Raw genomic sequence first — 17,107 nt, 5'->3', positions numbered from 1 at the left:
CAACTTTAACCCCCCCACGAATCTGGACCCCCAGGGGGCGGCACTTATGAATGTCTCTCGTACTAGCTGCGCTACTGCGCATGCATACAATCCTACACATGCGCAGAATGCATTCTCGGGTCCTGAATCCCGCCGAGCTCTACCTCTGTCCCAAAAAACAGAATAGAGGAACAAAATTGGGACTGTCCTGCGCAAAGTGGGACGTATTGCAGATGTATTTAAACTGCCTTAGCAATCCGGACTCATGGCTTCCATGTCCTGCTGCTCACTTTAAATGTTTTAAATAAAGTTGTTTTAAAGACACATCAATGGATGCTAGGTGAGTAATGGCGGTAGTGCACACAGTGCTGATACTCACTCACACACAGGTAGTATGTACTGTGTGGCGCTGCGTTACCGCTAGTGTGCTCCTTTCTTTATAATAGTAATATTAAGCAGTAGTATATTATTTAGATTACAAAGCTCAGAGAGCGTTTATCTCCATGGGGACAAGATAAGCCCAGGCCGTACCACCCAGATACCCCCTGGCCAGGACAGCCTAGGGCTTCTTTACTGTGTTATTAGCCCAGGCTGGAGTACCCCAGCTGTACTCTATATGGGAGGCCGGGGAGGAGATGGTAAATGTGAATTACGCACCTAATTCTGCCCCTGGAAGCCATTATTTCCTAATACAATCTCTTTATGGAGGGGCTATACTATAAATATATATAATATGGATATGATGTATAAAAACAATTTGCTACAGAAATCTATAGAATCGTCCCCTGGTTGCTATGGAAATCGGAAGACTTTCCAAACTTGGTCACTTTTGATACACGACACTCTATGTTGGAATATTTTTAGAGTACCGCGTTAAAACCTTGAGCTTTCTTTCTCCGTTTTAATGATCTCTGCGGGTCTGGGTAATGGATTTTCATTTTTAATGCGCCGTTCCCAAGCGTAGCAGGCAGGCAGTCAGTCCTGGCGTCTATTAATACCGCGCGTGATATTACTGCATATCACAGATATTAAAAGCATGCCGCGCCACCCCTGCACTATTTATTTATATTCTTACATGACGTCAGCCGGAGCAGATGAAAGGCGGTGGAACTCGCAGTCGGAGCGCTTGCATTTGAACCGTTCCAATTGCCAGGTGTAAGGACTCAAACCTTAATTAGTTGTTAGTCTTGGTAGAGAATTCATATGCCTATCTCAAGCATGTTTAAATAAATTCCCTCATTGTATTAGCCTCTACCACTTCTCCAGGGAGGCGGTGCAATTTATCTACCACCCTCATCCATCTCATAAAGGCAGAGATCTTTAGTGCGCTTCCTCTGCGTTTTATGGAGGCTTCTGTTCAACCCCTATCGGGTACCAGACTGACTTCTACACGTTGGTGGCATTGTCTTGCTGGTGACCTCCTGATCCAGGCGACTGCCTGACATGCCAGGGATTAACACCGGCTCTGCCCAAATTCTACACAACTTGTTCTGGTCCTGCTTTGAGTACTGGAGAAATTCAGATTAATTTGGATCAAATTGATAGGGCCCCCAAAGTTGTATTTGTTTTAGAACCTTTTTAAATGTTACCATGTTTTGCATTTTATTATTTTTATGCAAATGACTTTGTAACAACTCCTCTGCAGATTTGCGTGAATGTTTTTTCTTTCATTTGGGCCCGCAAACTGATTTATTTAAATGAGCAAATGAATATTATGCACTCATGGAGGATGTGGAGACGCAATAACCGGTTTGCGAATGAATGTGATATCTTGGTGCAAGTATAGGATATGTGATCACACATGACGGGTTTTACGTTGTGTTTTGACCGTCGCTAACGAGCCTTTTATTTGGTTTTCCAGGTTGTGAGCGGTTGTAAAGATGGAAGCCGTACTCTCGGAATGGGTGCAGAAATACCATGACTTCATGAAAGGAGCAGGTGAGATCTGGAATACGGCCGTTCCTCATTCTCCAGCGCGGTTTCTAACTTCACCTGTTATTGTGCGTTCAGAGCTGCTCCGGATCAGAACGCTGTGACTTCTGCTGGTTCTGGCTGAGGGTCTTTGTTTGTAGACACCTGAAGAGATCCCATTTAATGCCCCCCCCGGCTTCTTCATCCCCAGTGCAGATACTGTTTTTATTTTGCATATACGAATGTATTCGTTTCATGCATTCTGGTGTTGCTTATGAAGAGCTGCGGACATACGGGATGCTATGCAAATAAAGATGCAACCTGTATCTTCCCAGATCGGTTTTCATTTCCCTCTGCCGCCCGTCCACCTGTCCGTCACTCGACACACCATTCATGCTTCGGAGGGTTCATTAAAACGTTCATTTATACAGTATAGATTGGTCACTTTCCCTAATCCTGTGTTCTTCAGGACGCTGAAGTAATGATGTTTATACAATTAAGTGAAAATTTTAATTATTCCTTTCTTTTAAGTTCCTTCTCCGTATCAGTCCTGGCAGCCTTAGAACAAGTTTAGAACAGGACGGTAATTTAGTTATGCGGGTCAAGCCCCTGGAAATGTGTCCCTTACTTTTAAACCAAAGACAATTCTTGCAGGAGAGAGGTATTGCAGATAAATGAAATGAATGAAAATGTTGTGTTATCTAATTAGGGTTTTGGGAAATTTAAAAGTTTAATTTTATTTTTAAAAATTAATTAAACTTTGTCCATTAACTACAGAATTACAGAAATCCAGCACAGACGGGGTTAATGCTGTAAATGACTATTGTAGCTGGGAACGGCTGATTTTTAATGGAATCTCTTCATAGGTGTACAGAGGCCCTTGATCGCTCCCACCGCTCCTTTATCGCTCCCTTATCGCTCCTTTATCGCTCCCACCGCTCCTTTATCGCTCCCACCGCTCCAGTGTTCCAGTGGCACCCTTTGGCTATTATGGTACAGCCAGAGACTTGTTTTCTGTGAGGACAGCTCAGTGACCCCCAAACTTTTGTGTGTGTATGTAAATAAAATAAATACTTTTTTTATGCCATGTACAAACCAAATGTGTTTTTGCTTCTCTCTTTCAGATGCCAGGATAGGTCACTATCCCTTGATGCACTCGCCGTTTCTGCCTGCGGCCATCCTCCTGAGTTATGTCTACTTTGTGCTGTCCCTCGGGCCCCGGATTATGGCGAATCGGAAGGCTTTCGACCTGAAGCCGTTAATGGTTGTGTATAACTTTGGCCTTGTGGCTCTTTCGGCATTTATTGTTTACGAGGTACGTTACGGAGTGATTGATTATATGTTATCGGAGTGAGGTGTGTGGGGTTTTTATATAGTAGCAGCATTGGAACTATTCTTTAACAATTTTACTATTTTTTTAATAGGTTTTGGGGTATTTGTACAGATATGACTGTCCTTAAAGAAATACACATTTAGGGTACATGAATTAAGTGGGTTTTTTTTTTGGGGGGGGGGTTCAGACCGTAAAGGTATTGCAAACTTTTCTCCTAAAAAGTGTGGTTTTATTGAAAATTCAGTTGCTGTTAGTCATTTTGTGTAACAGCCACAATGCTCCTTGTTTAACTCTTTAGGTGCCATAGTGGTAAGAAAGTACATTTCACCCGCACTGGAAGGTCATTGCAATGGCTTATGCATATGTTCCCGTTTCTATCAATCGCTATTAAGAAATGAACAAAAAAATAGCATTTAGCAACAACGGATTACATCATACAGACAATGTTAATTCATCGTTTCCGTGGCTGTTAGTGACATGTTCACAGGAAACTGGAATGATGATAAAACTAATGATGTACAGCTAGTTATCAAGAGATAAGACAAGAAAGAATAATAAAATCAGGTGCTGGCTGATAACCAAACGCAATTGTTTCTTTCTAGTTCCTGATGTCTGGGTGGCTAACTGGCTATACTTGGCGCTGTGACCCTGTGGATACATCTGATAGTCCGATGGCCCTCAGGGTGAGTGACTGCTAAAACTGTTTGGCTGCGGGTAGGTCACGGAGACCACTTTTCTCTTTCGTATTAATGTGTAACATCATGACTCGCACCTTTCCAAGAAATCCATATTGGTGAAGAAACCCACGCTTTTCCCCCCTCCTTTAAAGTCATGCCACCTGTTACCTCCTTCCACTCGGCACCTGCTGGACTTTGGACAATAAACAGAGGGGAGATAAGCTTATTATCTTCATTATTCTGCTTCCATTACCGGTCATGGTAACCTGACCCTAACCCTCCCTTCCGTATCTATCCGAGATTCATCTGCACTACCCATTTAATGGCATTATAAGCCAGTGATATGCAATGTATACATATATCATAATATAACATAATTATAACGCACTCAAAAGTTAAGTGTCCTTTGGTCTCGGATGAATCCTGTATTGGTGTTTTTTTGTATAGCTGGCAGTCTCGGGGTATTGTTCATTTTAAACTATTTTACTAGCGAGGTGGCCTTTACAGACGCTTTTATTCTTTCTCCCCAGATGGTGCGGGTAGCTTGGCTGTTCCTCTTCTCGAAATTTATCGAGCTACTGGATACCGTAAGTGTGGACTGTGTAATGACATGGTATTTGAGTCAAATGATGCTTAAAATTAGTATAATTGAACTGCGCCGGAAGACGAGGCCAGGGAAAATATGGCCTTCAGTCGACCTGCAGATGCAGCAACATTGTGTTTATATAAAAAAAAAAAAATGTAAAATATGATTTAAATTTACTGACTTCATTTATCAAACAAAAACGCAGCTTATCTAAAACCTACAAGTCGGATCAATAAATGTAATTTCCTTGTCTCTCTAATGGATGTCGGAGAAAAGTCACCGCTATTATCTCACTTTAAACGCTTTCAACATTCTTTTGTAAAGTTACCTGTACCTACCCTGTAATGTGTGTACATTTACTCTTCACGTCATTGCGATGCGTGACCTGGCAAGGGATTGGCTCTTCGCCCTGCCTGCCTGACCTTTGTACTTACTGCGTATCTTGCCGGATACTCCTGGGTTTTAAAACTTTGTTTTAAGTCAAAAGTCTTTGAATAGGCAATTTTGAACAGTCCGTGAATGTTGGATAGCATCGTTCTTTTTATTTATTATTATTATTTTTTTTAAATTGTACATTTTATAGTGTTGTGTACAAATTGTCTGAGATTTACTCAACGCAATGGCCGCCTTGTTTAAATTCTGTAAATGTGTTAAGACTATTTAGTAGTTTATTGTCTTTTTTTTTTTGTTTGTTTGTTTGTTTTGAGAGTTGCAGAGTTTTATATCACACATGGAACCACCAATTACATTGTCATGGTTTTCCCCGAAACTCTGCCATCTAGCAAATTACAAAACCTACGTAGATTTTTAGATCTTAGTAGTGATGTTTAGGTTCCGCAACAAGAGAGTTTGTCTTAGTGAATGACCGCTGTGCCGTAGGCATGCTTTGGCCTTACTTTATGATTGCTATATACAGCGCAAAATAGTGATCCAGCATTCAGTGTAGATACTTTTTTGTTTATTAAGCTGAAAAGACGTTTCTTGTCTCGTGACGTCTGCTATCCCTTTTCCCAGGTATTCTTTGTCTTGAGAAAGAAGAACGGTCAGATCACATTCTTGCATATTTTCCATCACTCTGTACTGCCTTGCAGCTGGTGGTGGGGAGTAAAGTTTGGTCCAGGTGAGTTGTCAGGTCTATTAGCTTTTTAAAAGCATTTTTTTTGTGTGTGTATTGGGTTTTCCAGCAAAAACTGAACTGGATGCTTTTATTTCCTTCCTCTGCAACTCCAGGTGGTATGGGGTCTTTTCACGCCATGATCAATTCCCTGGTCCACGTCATCATGTACTTCTACTATGGCCTTTCTGCTGCTGGTCCTCGGTTCCAGAAGTACCTGTGGTGGAAGAAACATATGACTGCCATCCAGCTGGTAAGGAATTGAGAGCAATGTTCCCATGAATAACCAAATGTCATGAGATACGTGTTACCCTTCTGCCATACCACCCCCCACATTCATTACTTCTGCTTTATCTCTCAGATCCAGTTCGTGCTGGTCTCCATCCACATATCCCAGTATTATTTTATGCCCAGCTGTGGCTATCAGTTCCCCATCTTCATTCACCTCATCTGGATCTACGGCACGGTCTTCTTCATCCTGTTTTCCAATTTCTGGTATCAGGCTTACACCAAAGGAAGACGCCTGCCCAAGATGGGCACAGCTGCCAACGGAGCCCTTCACCAGAACGGCAAAGCCAACAATGGCAAAGCCAAACAAAATTAAATCCAAGGAAGACACAAACGCAGCGTACCAAAACTTGCGCACAAGTGTAGCAGGTGCAAGAAGGGGGAGATGTCACTTTTTTTCCCAAACCTGCCAGATTTGGTTTCCTACTGCGTCTGGGGCTTACACCAGCCAAATTAAGTGCCTACAAGACTGTTTGATCCAAGTGTCCATCCCCCATCCAGCCTATGTTTCTCCCCCCCGCTGTATCTACCCGTTTAACTCCATCCCACCACTCCTGAATATGTGAAGAAGCCACCTCGCTCCGAAACGTCATCATTGCATTGTATCTGTATTCTGTCACAGTCCCGCAACAGTAACCAGGAATCCAGATTCCTGTCTCGTCACATTCCAGTATCTCCCCCCCCCTCTTACAAGGAGTAAAGGCCGGGGGGGGGGCCGATTCCTTGCCAACCCCATAATCTTATCTGTATCTTTGTTTGCACTGGGAACTTTCTGGTCACTGGGAGATCTGTACAATGGTTTATAGAAGGTGCAGGAATTCTAAAATACTTGAATACAGGGTTTTGTGCCTTTATACCTTATTTTTTTTTTTATTTTTTTTTTCTTAGGTTGCTATTTTTGTCCAAACGAGACAACAGTATTTTGTGTGTGTTTTTGTGAGTAGGGTATACGTTGTGTTAAATTTGAATTCACCTGGCCGGAGACGGGTTGTCGGCTATTTTACCACCTATGACATCATCCATAAACCACACACCACTTACCCATGTTTTCCCGTCCATACTATCTCCACTAGTGTCACAGAATTACTACACTGTAGGGCTTTGAAATCTCTTTGCCGGCAGCAAGTTCCACACGGTGATTATTCCACAAGATCTGTCGGCGGCAAACGGGCAACTTACTATTATCACATGGCACAGCGAAGCTGTTCTTTGCGGGACTGTATTTATTTTTTAAATGCGATGCAGCAATGCGTGTAATCAATATCCAGGACAGAAGGTGTAGGCAGCGGCGGAGGGGGTTTGTGCCGCATTGAATTTGGGAGCTTTATTTTTTTTTTGTGTAATTTACCTGCAAGTCTGCCAGAATCTATTTATCAGTTTCGTGTAATATGGGAAATAAAAGGCTTATTATTGCACAATGGAAATATCAAAGATAGCTCTTAGATAGAAATAGTATTTTTTAAGCCATCAACTTGTATGGAAAGTACAGCAAGATGGAGGGTGATTATTTAAACGATCTCGTCATTTCAAATTGAGGACTGTTCTTTCCGGGTCTGTGTTCTTACATCATAGAATATCTTCTAGATGCAAATCTGCTGGGTTCTAAAACCTTTCCGAAATAAATAAAAAAAAAAACAAAACAAAATAGAATTGGCCAAATTACAGCTTTTGCTGTTGGGTTATAACCTATTTTAGCGACTGGGTTGGATTTGTAATCTAACGGAGGCGTAGGTTGGCCGAGGCAGTTTACCTGCGCTGTTAGAAACCCTGTTAACCCTTTGTGTGCTGCGAATGCACATCTTTGCATGCCCATCGCTCAAAATGTCAGGTTCAGAACCATTGCAATAATATCTCCGTGGCTGTCCGAATCTTCTGAGCAGCTTCGTCTTTATTTTCCTGTATGTCTGTTTGTAAATAACCATTATTAACTTATGTTAATTTTTACCTTTTAATTCAAGTACAGTGTATTGAAGATCTAAAATATGTACAGCAAGGGGGGGGGGGGAGATACACATGGCCATATTTCCATGGCCATGCCCCTCCCCCCTTAGCAAAATCCCCAAAAAGGAATTCATGCCTCTGTGTGTTCCATGAAGGAAGCCCGATTCCCATTCACCGATACAAGAGGTGCTTTATTACTAAGGAGGGTTCTCCTGGTTCTTGATTTAACCAGAGAAGGAGCCTCACATGAGCCTCACATGTGCCTTACCGTTTTACTGTGTCACTCCATTCCTGAACTGTATCCCAAATCACCTTGTACTGTTATTAAAACATCTTCCACCCCGATGTATCTTCCATCTTATGTCACATTTTATGGGTCTTTGGGGGTGATGCAGGAAGAGTAATTCTCTTGCAAAGTAAAAATGTGGTGCCATCAGCTGGGGCATTCCTAGGACGCCGGGGTGATTTACTGCACTTTTACCACTCTGCATCAGAATTACAACTTTGTAATTAAGTATCCGTTCCTGAGCACACCAGAGTTGGCTCATACCTCATGTATAACCTATGTACGGAACACGCTACACGCTGGTTTTAGCTATAATTAGACAGTGCGCTTTATGTAGAGGTTGTAGAATGGGCCTGTCCAAAGAGAGTTTATGTGCACCCACGCTCCTCCTATCGGCACTTATGTTGTCATGTATGATGTCATTTTCAGCGGCTATTACTACTCTGGGTTTTTAATGATATCCCTGCTTGAACACTGGCTAATAAACGAAAATGAGTGATATTTTGATGCTCAAGCAAGTCTGTCCTCCAGTGAGGTTGGGTGCGAGACCCTTGTGGCTTGACCTGACGTAAGCAGATGCAGAATTCACACACCGGCATTGGAGAGAAGAGATGGATTGCAAACCGGCTACAAGACACAGTTAAAAGGGTTCTTCCACCAGAAGCCTGGAATACTCGTGTTATTATTATTATTATCTTTTGAGTTGTAGAATATATAGGAATTAGACCTGAAGGAACCTATCGGTACCGGACTGGTGGATAATTCTCATTGAGCAGGAAAAGTATTCTCCAAATTCATGCGTTTCGGCTTAATGTTTGGATCAAAAGTTAAGTGCTGACTTCAGGTGTGGTGATGTCCTCTGCTTCCTACTAAGGTTTTCACCAATAAGGAAGCCTAGTCCTGAAAGTCTTGCACCAATATGTGGAGATGGCTGCTTTTGTCAAATGCAGATATGGTAGATTATGGTGCACCCAGCAAATTGTTAGGTTTTAATTTGGTGAACCTGGCCCCATGAGCTGGGATTGGGGTCTTTATGCAGATATTGTGCTCGGTTCTGTCCCTAATCAGTAAATGGTTGGAATAGCAGCTCAGAGATCCCTCCGGTGGCCAAAATGGGGCTTGTGTTAAGTTAACGTTTTCAGACGTGTCGTGTAGAAGGTAGGAGCCAAGAAGCTGCACACTGATAACTTCAACTAAAAATACATGTACCAGTTAACATATTACAGGAGATTGGTTATTATGACATATAAGCTTATAACATACATTTTATAGGTCCTACAAAGGTGGAGTCACCCAGTTCTGCCCCATGAATCCAGGCAATGCTTTACACGCGTCTGCTGTGAGTGCAAACTTCGAGGGGGCCGAGTATTTGTAACGAAGATAGTTTAGGCTCTCATATATACTCGTATGTAGAAGCAATGACCCTGATGTATGATATGAGAATGCTTGCGCTCTTATTCATAGAAGGCTGCTGCTTTTGTTTAAGTTACATTTCACAACCTCTAGTACCAGTTCAGAGAAGGGCTACTCAGCTGGTCCATGGATTACAGGATTTAATAAAAACTTTACCAGGACAGGTTAAAGGATCTTAACATATATAGCCTGGAAGAAAGACGTGGGATATGAGTTTTAAATACTTAAAAGGAATCAACAAGATAACGGAAGATAGTTCATTTAAAAGGAGAACTATTACCACAACAAGAGGACATAGCCATAAGATAGAGGGGCAAAGGTTTAAAAGTAATATCAGGAAATATAACTTTATGGAAAGGGTAGTGGATCCACTGAATAGCCTTCCAGTAAAAGTGGTAGATGCAAATACAGTGAAAGTAAGCAAGCATGGGATTGGTATAAATCTAAGCTAGATATATAAAATAAAATAAAAAAGCCAGGGACTAAGGGCAGACTAGATGGGCCGAATGATTCTTATCTGCTGCCATCATTTTCTGTGTCTGTCATAGCAATAGGAACAGGTGCAAAAACAGGAGCTTGCTCAATCCAGTAGACACTGCCCATAGGCGCTTTAGCATCCCTCAATCTGGAAAGAATCAGTGAAATAATTTCATGGGAAAACACCAATCTCTCAGCAGCTAATAGGACCCTATTCCCACAAGAACAGTAGGAGTAAGAACAGTAAAATCATAAACATTCTGTATCCATTCCACTGACCTCAGACAAAAGCTTAAGGTAACGAGAAAATCTGTGCAGAAATTAAGTTAAAAGTAAAGCAAAGGAGCACTCGGCAGACACCTCGTTAAAAGTAAAGGATCAGCGGCCGTACGGAAGGTGAAGATCTATAGCAGAAGTAACAACCTTTAAAAACCTATCAACGTGAGAGGAGACAAGATCCCTGGGAACTTCCCGAACAAAAACGTAGTCTTTAAATATTAAACCCACCGGGCTTACAGTCCACCAGGCAGGTTCTACACAGCAACTCAACCAACGCGTTAAATTATTTTAATACCTGTCTTTAAGGAAACCTTGACATTAAAGGCGCTTGGAGACACCTGTATTGAAGCAGCACTGAGAGCAAAATCACTAAATGTGGGTCTTTGATGTCAGATAAGTGTAGAGCATGAATGGATCAGCTCTAGACTTTGAGTAAAAGCCATGAGTTCCTAGATATGAACATAAAGGGGGAGGAATAATCATGCAGAAAAATGAAGGAAATCCAGGGGGGGGAGCGCCACTACTGGAAGTCCAAGCACTCCAACTTAGGACTCACCATTATGTAATAAGGCTATTAATGCATTAAATATATAAACCAACGAAAGAAGCATCTGCCAGGGAATTCTATGGGGAGGGGGATGGTTGGAAAGACCGCTGCAATCATGGCAAGGAATAGAAGGTGCAATTAATACACCACTAAACAACCCAATCTGTACTAAATTCAGCCCAAAACAATCAGGCAGCTGGTGACAAGCGCGATTCTTTGCCAATAACTGCTTTAAATGTCTTATTCTGCAAGAACACGATGTAACAAACCAAATAATAAAAACTCTTTAATGCAACACATCCCAAAATGATGCGTTGGAAAGGTATCATACAAGTGGGTAATTCTGGAGGAACATGTGATAATGGAATTACGTGTAAAGTTGTGAACGAGGTTTCGTTAATAAATACATGTTGCATTCAAAAAAAACATTTAAAGGGAGTAGATTATAAAAACACGTTTTATGAGAAGGCCTAGTACTTTGATACATAGCGGTCCCAAGTTAATAAACCATTTATTTCAATATATATAAACCTATACATTATATTGCATTTTAAAATCGCAGGACGCGGGCTCCTTTTATCGGATGCTCTGGTGAATGATGCTCTTGTTGGTACGCGCCTTTTCCTTTTCTTTCTTTGTGACGGGATCCACTTCAAAACATTTCCACAAGCGAAGGGTTTCATCAGCGGCCGCCGAAGCCACGGTGCAGCCGTCGGGGCTAATGGCCAGGTTAAGCACCCGAGCCGAGTGACCTGGAGAAACAGAAGTTACGGAGTTGGGTGGAGTATTCCGACAAAAGCCAGCTTCACTTTCAGCGACAGTTATCCAAATAGGATGAAAGGCTTACCTTTAAGCTCCGTGACACGTGTCATAGTGGGGTATTTCCAAATCACTAGCTGATTCTGGGCAAATCCGTGGCCAGAGATTAGTTCTTTATAGTTTGTGGACCACAATATTGAGCAAACCTGTAGAGAGACATTTTTATATTTGACCGTTTAGTAAAAAGCAGTGTCCAGGTTTGTAGACAGTTAAGGCTACTAGAACAAGGTTAGTTGGACCAGATTTTAGTTCATATTAAGATGGAAGGCCGTTTACAGCACTGGCTTCCCATTTAAAGCGACTACTCCCATTACTGTTCTGTAATTGTGATAAGGGCTTTGCTGGCGTAATCCCCTACAAATCCAGCACCAGCCCTTGATTCTACATGGAACATGTCATCACTATCAATGTTACCGTTTAACTGGTCTTATCACACAAGGACAGCGAGCTAAACAACGAGGTAGGTTTGCCGAGACGTTTCCTTCACGCTTCCAAGCTGCATTACCTGGGAGTGAGTATCGACGGCGTTTAAACATGTTCCAGAACAGACATTCCAGATTCGAATGTGTCTGTCGCTTGTTCCCCCACCGGTTGCCAACACGTTGGATTGCCACGGGCACCAAGCCACCGCCTGAAATACAGAGTCGTTATTGATTCAACCCACACTTCAGTCAAGAACATTTAAACTCGCCAGCAAGTAGGAGTTAAGCTGTAGGGAAGGAAAATTTAAGAACCAAAAAGGAATTTTGTGATCAATTTTTTATACTTTTTATTGATCAAAAGTCTAAGGGTCCAGCTTGCCAGCTTTAGCGCTCAAACGGATTTAAAGCAGAGGAGCTTAGATGTTGCAGAAGAATGTTCTTGTCCTCCAAGAACAGTAGGCAGTCTAGAGCGCTCAACTCTGGCCATCGCAACAACGCTCCTTGCCTTCGTAGGTTTCATGTAAACATTGATCGCTTGATTTGCTAGATGGAAGCCTTATGTGGGAGATAACTCACCTTAACAGCCCCTTGATGTTGAGTAAATGTCTGCACGGGTGAAAACTCTCCAGAGTCTCCTTGGACACTAGGCCAGACGTTAACCAAGTTGTCATTTGCACCACTGGCCAAATAGCGTCCATCAGGGGACCACTTAAGGCCACAGACCTCCTGCGTGTGCCCTGTGAGGGTGGCTACATGGTGCTGAGCTACCCTCACATCATGGTGATGAATATGACCAGTTCTAGAACCACTAGAAAAATATGGGAAACCGCTTTTTAGCCAGAACAAATGCAACAATTGTAAAGGACAGACACAATTGTCCCAGGATATTGCAAAATTATCTTAAGCACCACTAGCCAATAGACCTTAGACACCCACCCAGAGCAAAGTCGAGTAAGACACTGCATTCGGGTCAATTAAAAAGGTTGCCAGTGCTTCAATGACAACATTTATGATCATAGCCTTGTCTGAGGAAGGCCAGACTCCACAACAGTTAATGTTTACCCAGCAGGCCTAGAACAGTTATTGAATACAAAGATTCACAGACTGGTGTTGCTGGCTTGATGCCATGTCCCAGCAACAAGGTTCTAGATCACTCAAAGCTACCCAGAAGTTAGAATTAAAGACTATCGGACTGCCTTACCTGGATACAATGTGGTTGTTCCAGGCCAGAGAGCCAACGCGAGAGGAGTGGCTGACCATGTTACGCAGACGCTTCTGTTGTTGAACATCCCACAGCTAGTAAGAGTTAAGAGTAAGCATTAGGATGAACTCTTGAAGGTATAGACCAACCAAACTAGTTATGTTTAGACTGAAAACTCACCTGGACTTCAGCATTGCTGGTGCCTACAGCTAAATAACTCCCTTCTTTGATCCAAGACACAGATGATATGTATTCTTCAGGTTGTTCCATCTGTAGTAACAGTATAATATCACCCGAAGTATGGTTCCAGAGATACACCGAGTCATTGAGGGCAACCGCGAGGAAGTTGTGCGAGCTCCAGTCAATCAGATTCAAATCTAGAACAGAATATACAGCATGACTGAGCAAAGTGTTTTCGCTCACAGAAGAGGAAAAAAAGGTTGCATCGTGCTACAACTTACAGTAGTCGTTCCTGATATCTGGAGCATCGAGCACTCTGTCAGGCATGGAAGGAATGTATCTGCCAGCTTTCTTACCAGAGCCAGGAGTGGTCTTTTGGCTGTAAAGCACCTTTAAGTTATTCTGGTATCCTGGAAATAGGATGGAAATGGTTGGATGTCAGTCTATTCAAATAATTCCATAAAGAGGTTATTACACCTCAAAGCACACGTGGGTTCTATACAAACCTTCAGGGGCGTTTTGAGGTTTGCCACCAAGCCTTAGAATTTTTGCCTCTTCCATATCAAAGCCATTGATGTTCTTCGCCCACGCTTTCTGCTGCTCCTGATAGAAGAGGTAGCGTTAGAACATGTCACACCACACAGATGAAAGCCTGTCCTTACAAGGTGTAGAAATAGATTCCGAACTGGAATATGGTGCCAACGACAATGTATTGCTCAGTATTACGCAATTGGCAGAAGCGCAGCAGAGTCTCACTGGAGACTCCGCGATCTACCTTGACTTGTAGAGAAGTTCCGTGCTTGTCATTTTTGTTCTTTCCAAAACATTTAAGCTAGGTTTGCCACTTTAATATGGCTGAATAAAACCACCTGCATTGAAAATAGTGAGGAGGGCAAATTCAATGGGGGGGGGGGTATATATTTCTGCAAAATACCCCCTCCATGCATTGCAAGAGGGACACCATAAACATTTTACCATGGGACCATGTAACCATGATTTAACACTGTACTGTTCCTTTAAGAACAGTTGAAGGTTGTCAGACCGCCAATAAGCAGAAGGGGGGATTATAAGGTCTTTGTTAGGTGGAAGCAGGGCTATCTGGGCAAAAGACCTTAAGGCGGCGAGAGATTCATTCTTTACGTTGCATTAGATTGGTCAATACCTTTTTGGTGGGAGAGCCGTCTACCGGCTCATTCTCTTTGCTGAGAAGGAAGCTGGCCACATCCATCTGCATCGTGCTGCGGTTGGGTATAAAGCGGTCCCCGCCTGCTCTGGAGGGGGTAACCTGCATCTTTGCTCCGGATTTACCTGCAACAAAATGTTAGGTTAGCCAGGAAAAAGAAGCATAGGTGCCCCAGCTAGCGAGTAGCACGGCAACACGGAGTTGGGGGCAAGACTTTGATGGCCACATGATTGAGGTCTCTGGTCTACAGCAAAGCCCAAGATCTAAACGAATTACCAGCCAGCGATACATCCATCAGCTTCTGCCAAAAAGGTGGTCTACAAACCTGGGGTTTTGGACGGGGTCTTGCTGGAGCTGTGAGATCTATTGGATGCCTTCATGGGCGACACGATGCTGGTGTTGGCAGAAGCAGTGCCTGAAGAGCAGCCGCCCTCCTTCGCTTTCCGCTGCCATCTCGCCAAAGGAGCATTCGTAATCGGAGTGTCCAGTTTCAATATATTGTTGAGGTCGCTTTCAAAAACGAACTGAGCCATAATGTAATAATCTGCGGGGAGGAAAAGAGTAGCACACGCTAAGAAAAACACAACCCGACAGCCTAACGTCATTAACCTCATCAGGAAGAACGCCAAGGGTTCCGCTTTCATATGGTTACAGAGCCTAATGCTTAACCTACTGGGCAGAAGAGGAGACATTCAAACATCTTCTAGACATTGAGACCCAGAGGCAGCCGATGTAATGTTACTCGCAACCCAGCACCAGATACACCAAGCCTAGGGACCCTACAAGTATATGTAGCCCCCCCCCCCCCCCAACTAGTCATATAAATATAAAGGGTCTTCATTGCCACACAGCCCTGCTTAATATATAGAATTATCTGGCAGATGAATCATTAGAAAGCCCCATCGCCTCTGCCCTCTCCTCCTATAGAGGGACACTCACTGGATTTTGGCAGGAAAACCCCCCACCTTTTATTAGTTTTAAAACCTTTTTATATGAAGTCACCAAGTGGATTCAGTTTAGCTTTAACAAAGACAGAATACTTTAGCCATTTATCCAATTTCTTCCTGCTATAGAACCTCATTCAGACCCAGGTCTAGCCTCCAGCATACCCCATGTATGTATAAAACCCCCGAACTACCAACCACCACAATCTAAAACTAGGGTGTAACGTAAGGAGGTTTACTGAAAGTGGTGGCAGGTAAGGGAACAGCCTCCCAGCAGATGTGGTAGAGGGTAATACAGTGAGGGGATTTAAACACGCATGGAGCAGACATACAGCTCCTAAACCCGAGACAAACAACTGATTAAGGTCTTTACAGCAGTGAGCCATCAAATTCCATGTTACATATGACACACATGACACCCTTCACGACTCATATGTGAGCTTTTAGAAGCTATCGCCCCACCGCAACAAAAGCCACCGCAGAACTTCTTTAGGGGGAATATAATACAGCCCCAAGACGTTGTAAACAGTGAACGCCGCGGGAATATAGCAAAGAGATAAGCAGAGCGGTGAACCGGCTCCCTCCGTGTGAAACATGCATTGAGCGTACTTAACAGCAAGTCCCGAACACAGGCCCAGTTAAAGGAGTTACGGTTCCTTAACGAATCCATACGTTACTATAACCGGGAGCACGGAAGGCCCACTCACCACTGTGCCAGCCACGACGGTACGATCAACCACCAACACAGAGAAAGAGCTCTAGCTCGTAACGGTCACAAACCAAACCTGCAACTATTTAAACCCCACGGCCACGCTGATTGGCCGCCTCCATCGTTAGTTTCCGTGCCAACGACGCAAAGCCTAAGAATGCCTTATTCCTATTGGCTAAAATAGGCCCATCCCTTGAAGATGCTGCATTCAAAATGGCCAGCTGTGTGTGTGTCGAGTTCTAAACACAAGAGACTCAAATCAATTTAAGTGTTGAATCCCAGACTACAGAAGTATGGCGGCCTTTAATGTTTAGAACTCAGGGAGTAGGAAGAAGCGAATTAAATGATTTGCAATTATATACAGCTTGTTTTAGGATCGTTGTATTTGTACATTGCTTGTTAAATCATCAAAAATTAAAAAGTTCCCGTTATTATTTTTAACAGGACCTATTTTAATCTGTCATTAAAGTATAACGTGCCCCGTGATGCAAAAATAATCACCGTAGCACTTACTTTTTATTTTTAGGCACTTCTGCACCTCTCTATTTGAAGAGAAACTGTTGCTGTCACGGCTTTTAGCATGATTAAATGTGTTAATTAACAATAACTATAACTTGCATTTTTCTGGTTACCAATCATTGTTTGGTGATACTTAGTTTAAACGTTAACCTCGTGGAACCCTAGACTGGCAGCAGCCTGTGGCAGAGCCAGTATTATCTAATCAACTTCCTTCTCCTCCACAACCCTTAAAAGAATGCCGGAACCAACCAACAACTTAATAACGAGAGAGAACCTAATGGAGAGAAATAATCATGGAA

The 17,107-nt window shown here is 42.8% G+C and overlaps 2 protein-coding genes across 2 annotated transcripts; one reads left to right on the top strand and one right to left on the bottom strand.

The window, feature by feature from the left end:
• The first annotated feature begins 1,859 nt into the window (after positions 1-1,859).
• Positions 1,860-6,204, top strand: LOC149282136 (very long chain fatty acid elongase 1-like). The gene is made up of 7 exons (XM_089498596.1): positions 1,860-1,917; positions 3,015-3,205; positions 3,826-3,906; positions 4,431-4,487; positions 5,501-5,606; positions 5,717-5,853; positions 5,962-6,204. The coding sequence occupies exons 1-7, from the start codon at positions 1,860-1,862 to the stop codon at positions 6,202-6,204; spliced, it is 873 nt and encodes a 290-aa protein (XP_089354722.1).
• Positions 6,205-11,407: 5,203 nt separating this feature from the next.
• Positions 11,408-15,169, bottom strand: LOC149282135 (cell division cycle protein 20 homolog). The gene is made up of 10 exons (XM_089498609.1): positions 14,962-15,169; positions 14,616-14,761; positions 13,960-14,056; positions 13,735-13,863; positions 13,454-13,650; positions 13,274-13,368; positions 12,649-12,880; positions 12,156-12,281; positions 11,679-11,796; positions 11,408-11,583 (listed from the first exon to the last, which is right to left on the bottom strand). Exons 1-10 carry the CDS (start codon positions 15,167-15,169, stop codon positions 11,408-11,410), a joined length of 1,524 nt encoding a protein of 507 aa, XP_089354735.1.
• Between the last annotated feature and the right edge of the window lie 1,938 nt (positions 15,170-17,107).

The sequence above is a fragment of the Sceloporus occidentalis genome, unplaced genomic scaffold (genome assembly GCF_023333645.1).
Source record: "Sceloporus occidentalis isolate IW3139 unplaced genomic scaffold, rSceOcc1.0.p SCAF_122, whole genome shotgun sequence".
Taxonomy (NCBI): Eukaryota; Metazoa; Chordata; class Lepidosauria; order Squamata; family Phrynosomatidae; genus Sceloporus; species Sceloporus occidentalis.
The sequence above is the reverse complement of the archived record's forward strand: the minus strand, read 5'-3'. Positions and strand labels throughout refer to the sequence as shown.

Coding starts and splice junctions, on each gene's coding strand:
- LOC149282136 (XM_089498596.1), top strand. CDS start 1,860: ATGGAAGCCGTACTCTCGGAATGGGTGCAGAAATACCATGACTTCATG. Junction 1,918..3,014: donor TGACTTCATGAAAGGAGCAG/GTGAGATCTGGA, acceptor TCTCTCTTTCAG/ATGCCAGGATAGGTCACTAT. Junction 3,206..3,825: donor CGGCATTTATTGTTTACGAG/GTACGTTACGGA, acceptor GTTTCTTTCTAG/TTCCTGATGTCTGGGTGGCT.
- LOC149282135 (XM_089498609.1), bottom strand. CDS start 15,169: ATGGCTCAGTTCGTTTTTGAAAGCGACCTCAACAATATATTGAAACTG. Junction 14,762..14,961: donor GACCCCGTCCAAAACCCCAG/GTTTGTAGACCA, acceptor ATTTTGTTGCAG/GTAAATCCGGAGCAAAGATG. Junction 13,369..13,453: donor CCAGCAATGCTGAAGTCCAG/GTGAGTTTTCAG, acceptor AACTCTTACTAG/CTGTGGGATGTTCAACAACA.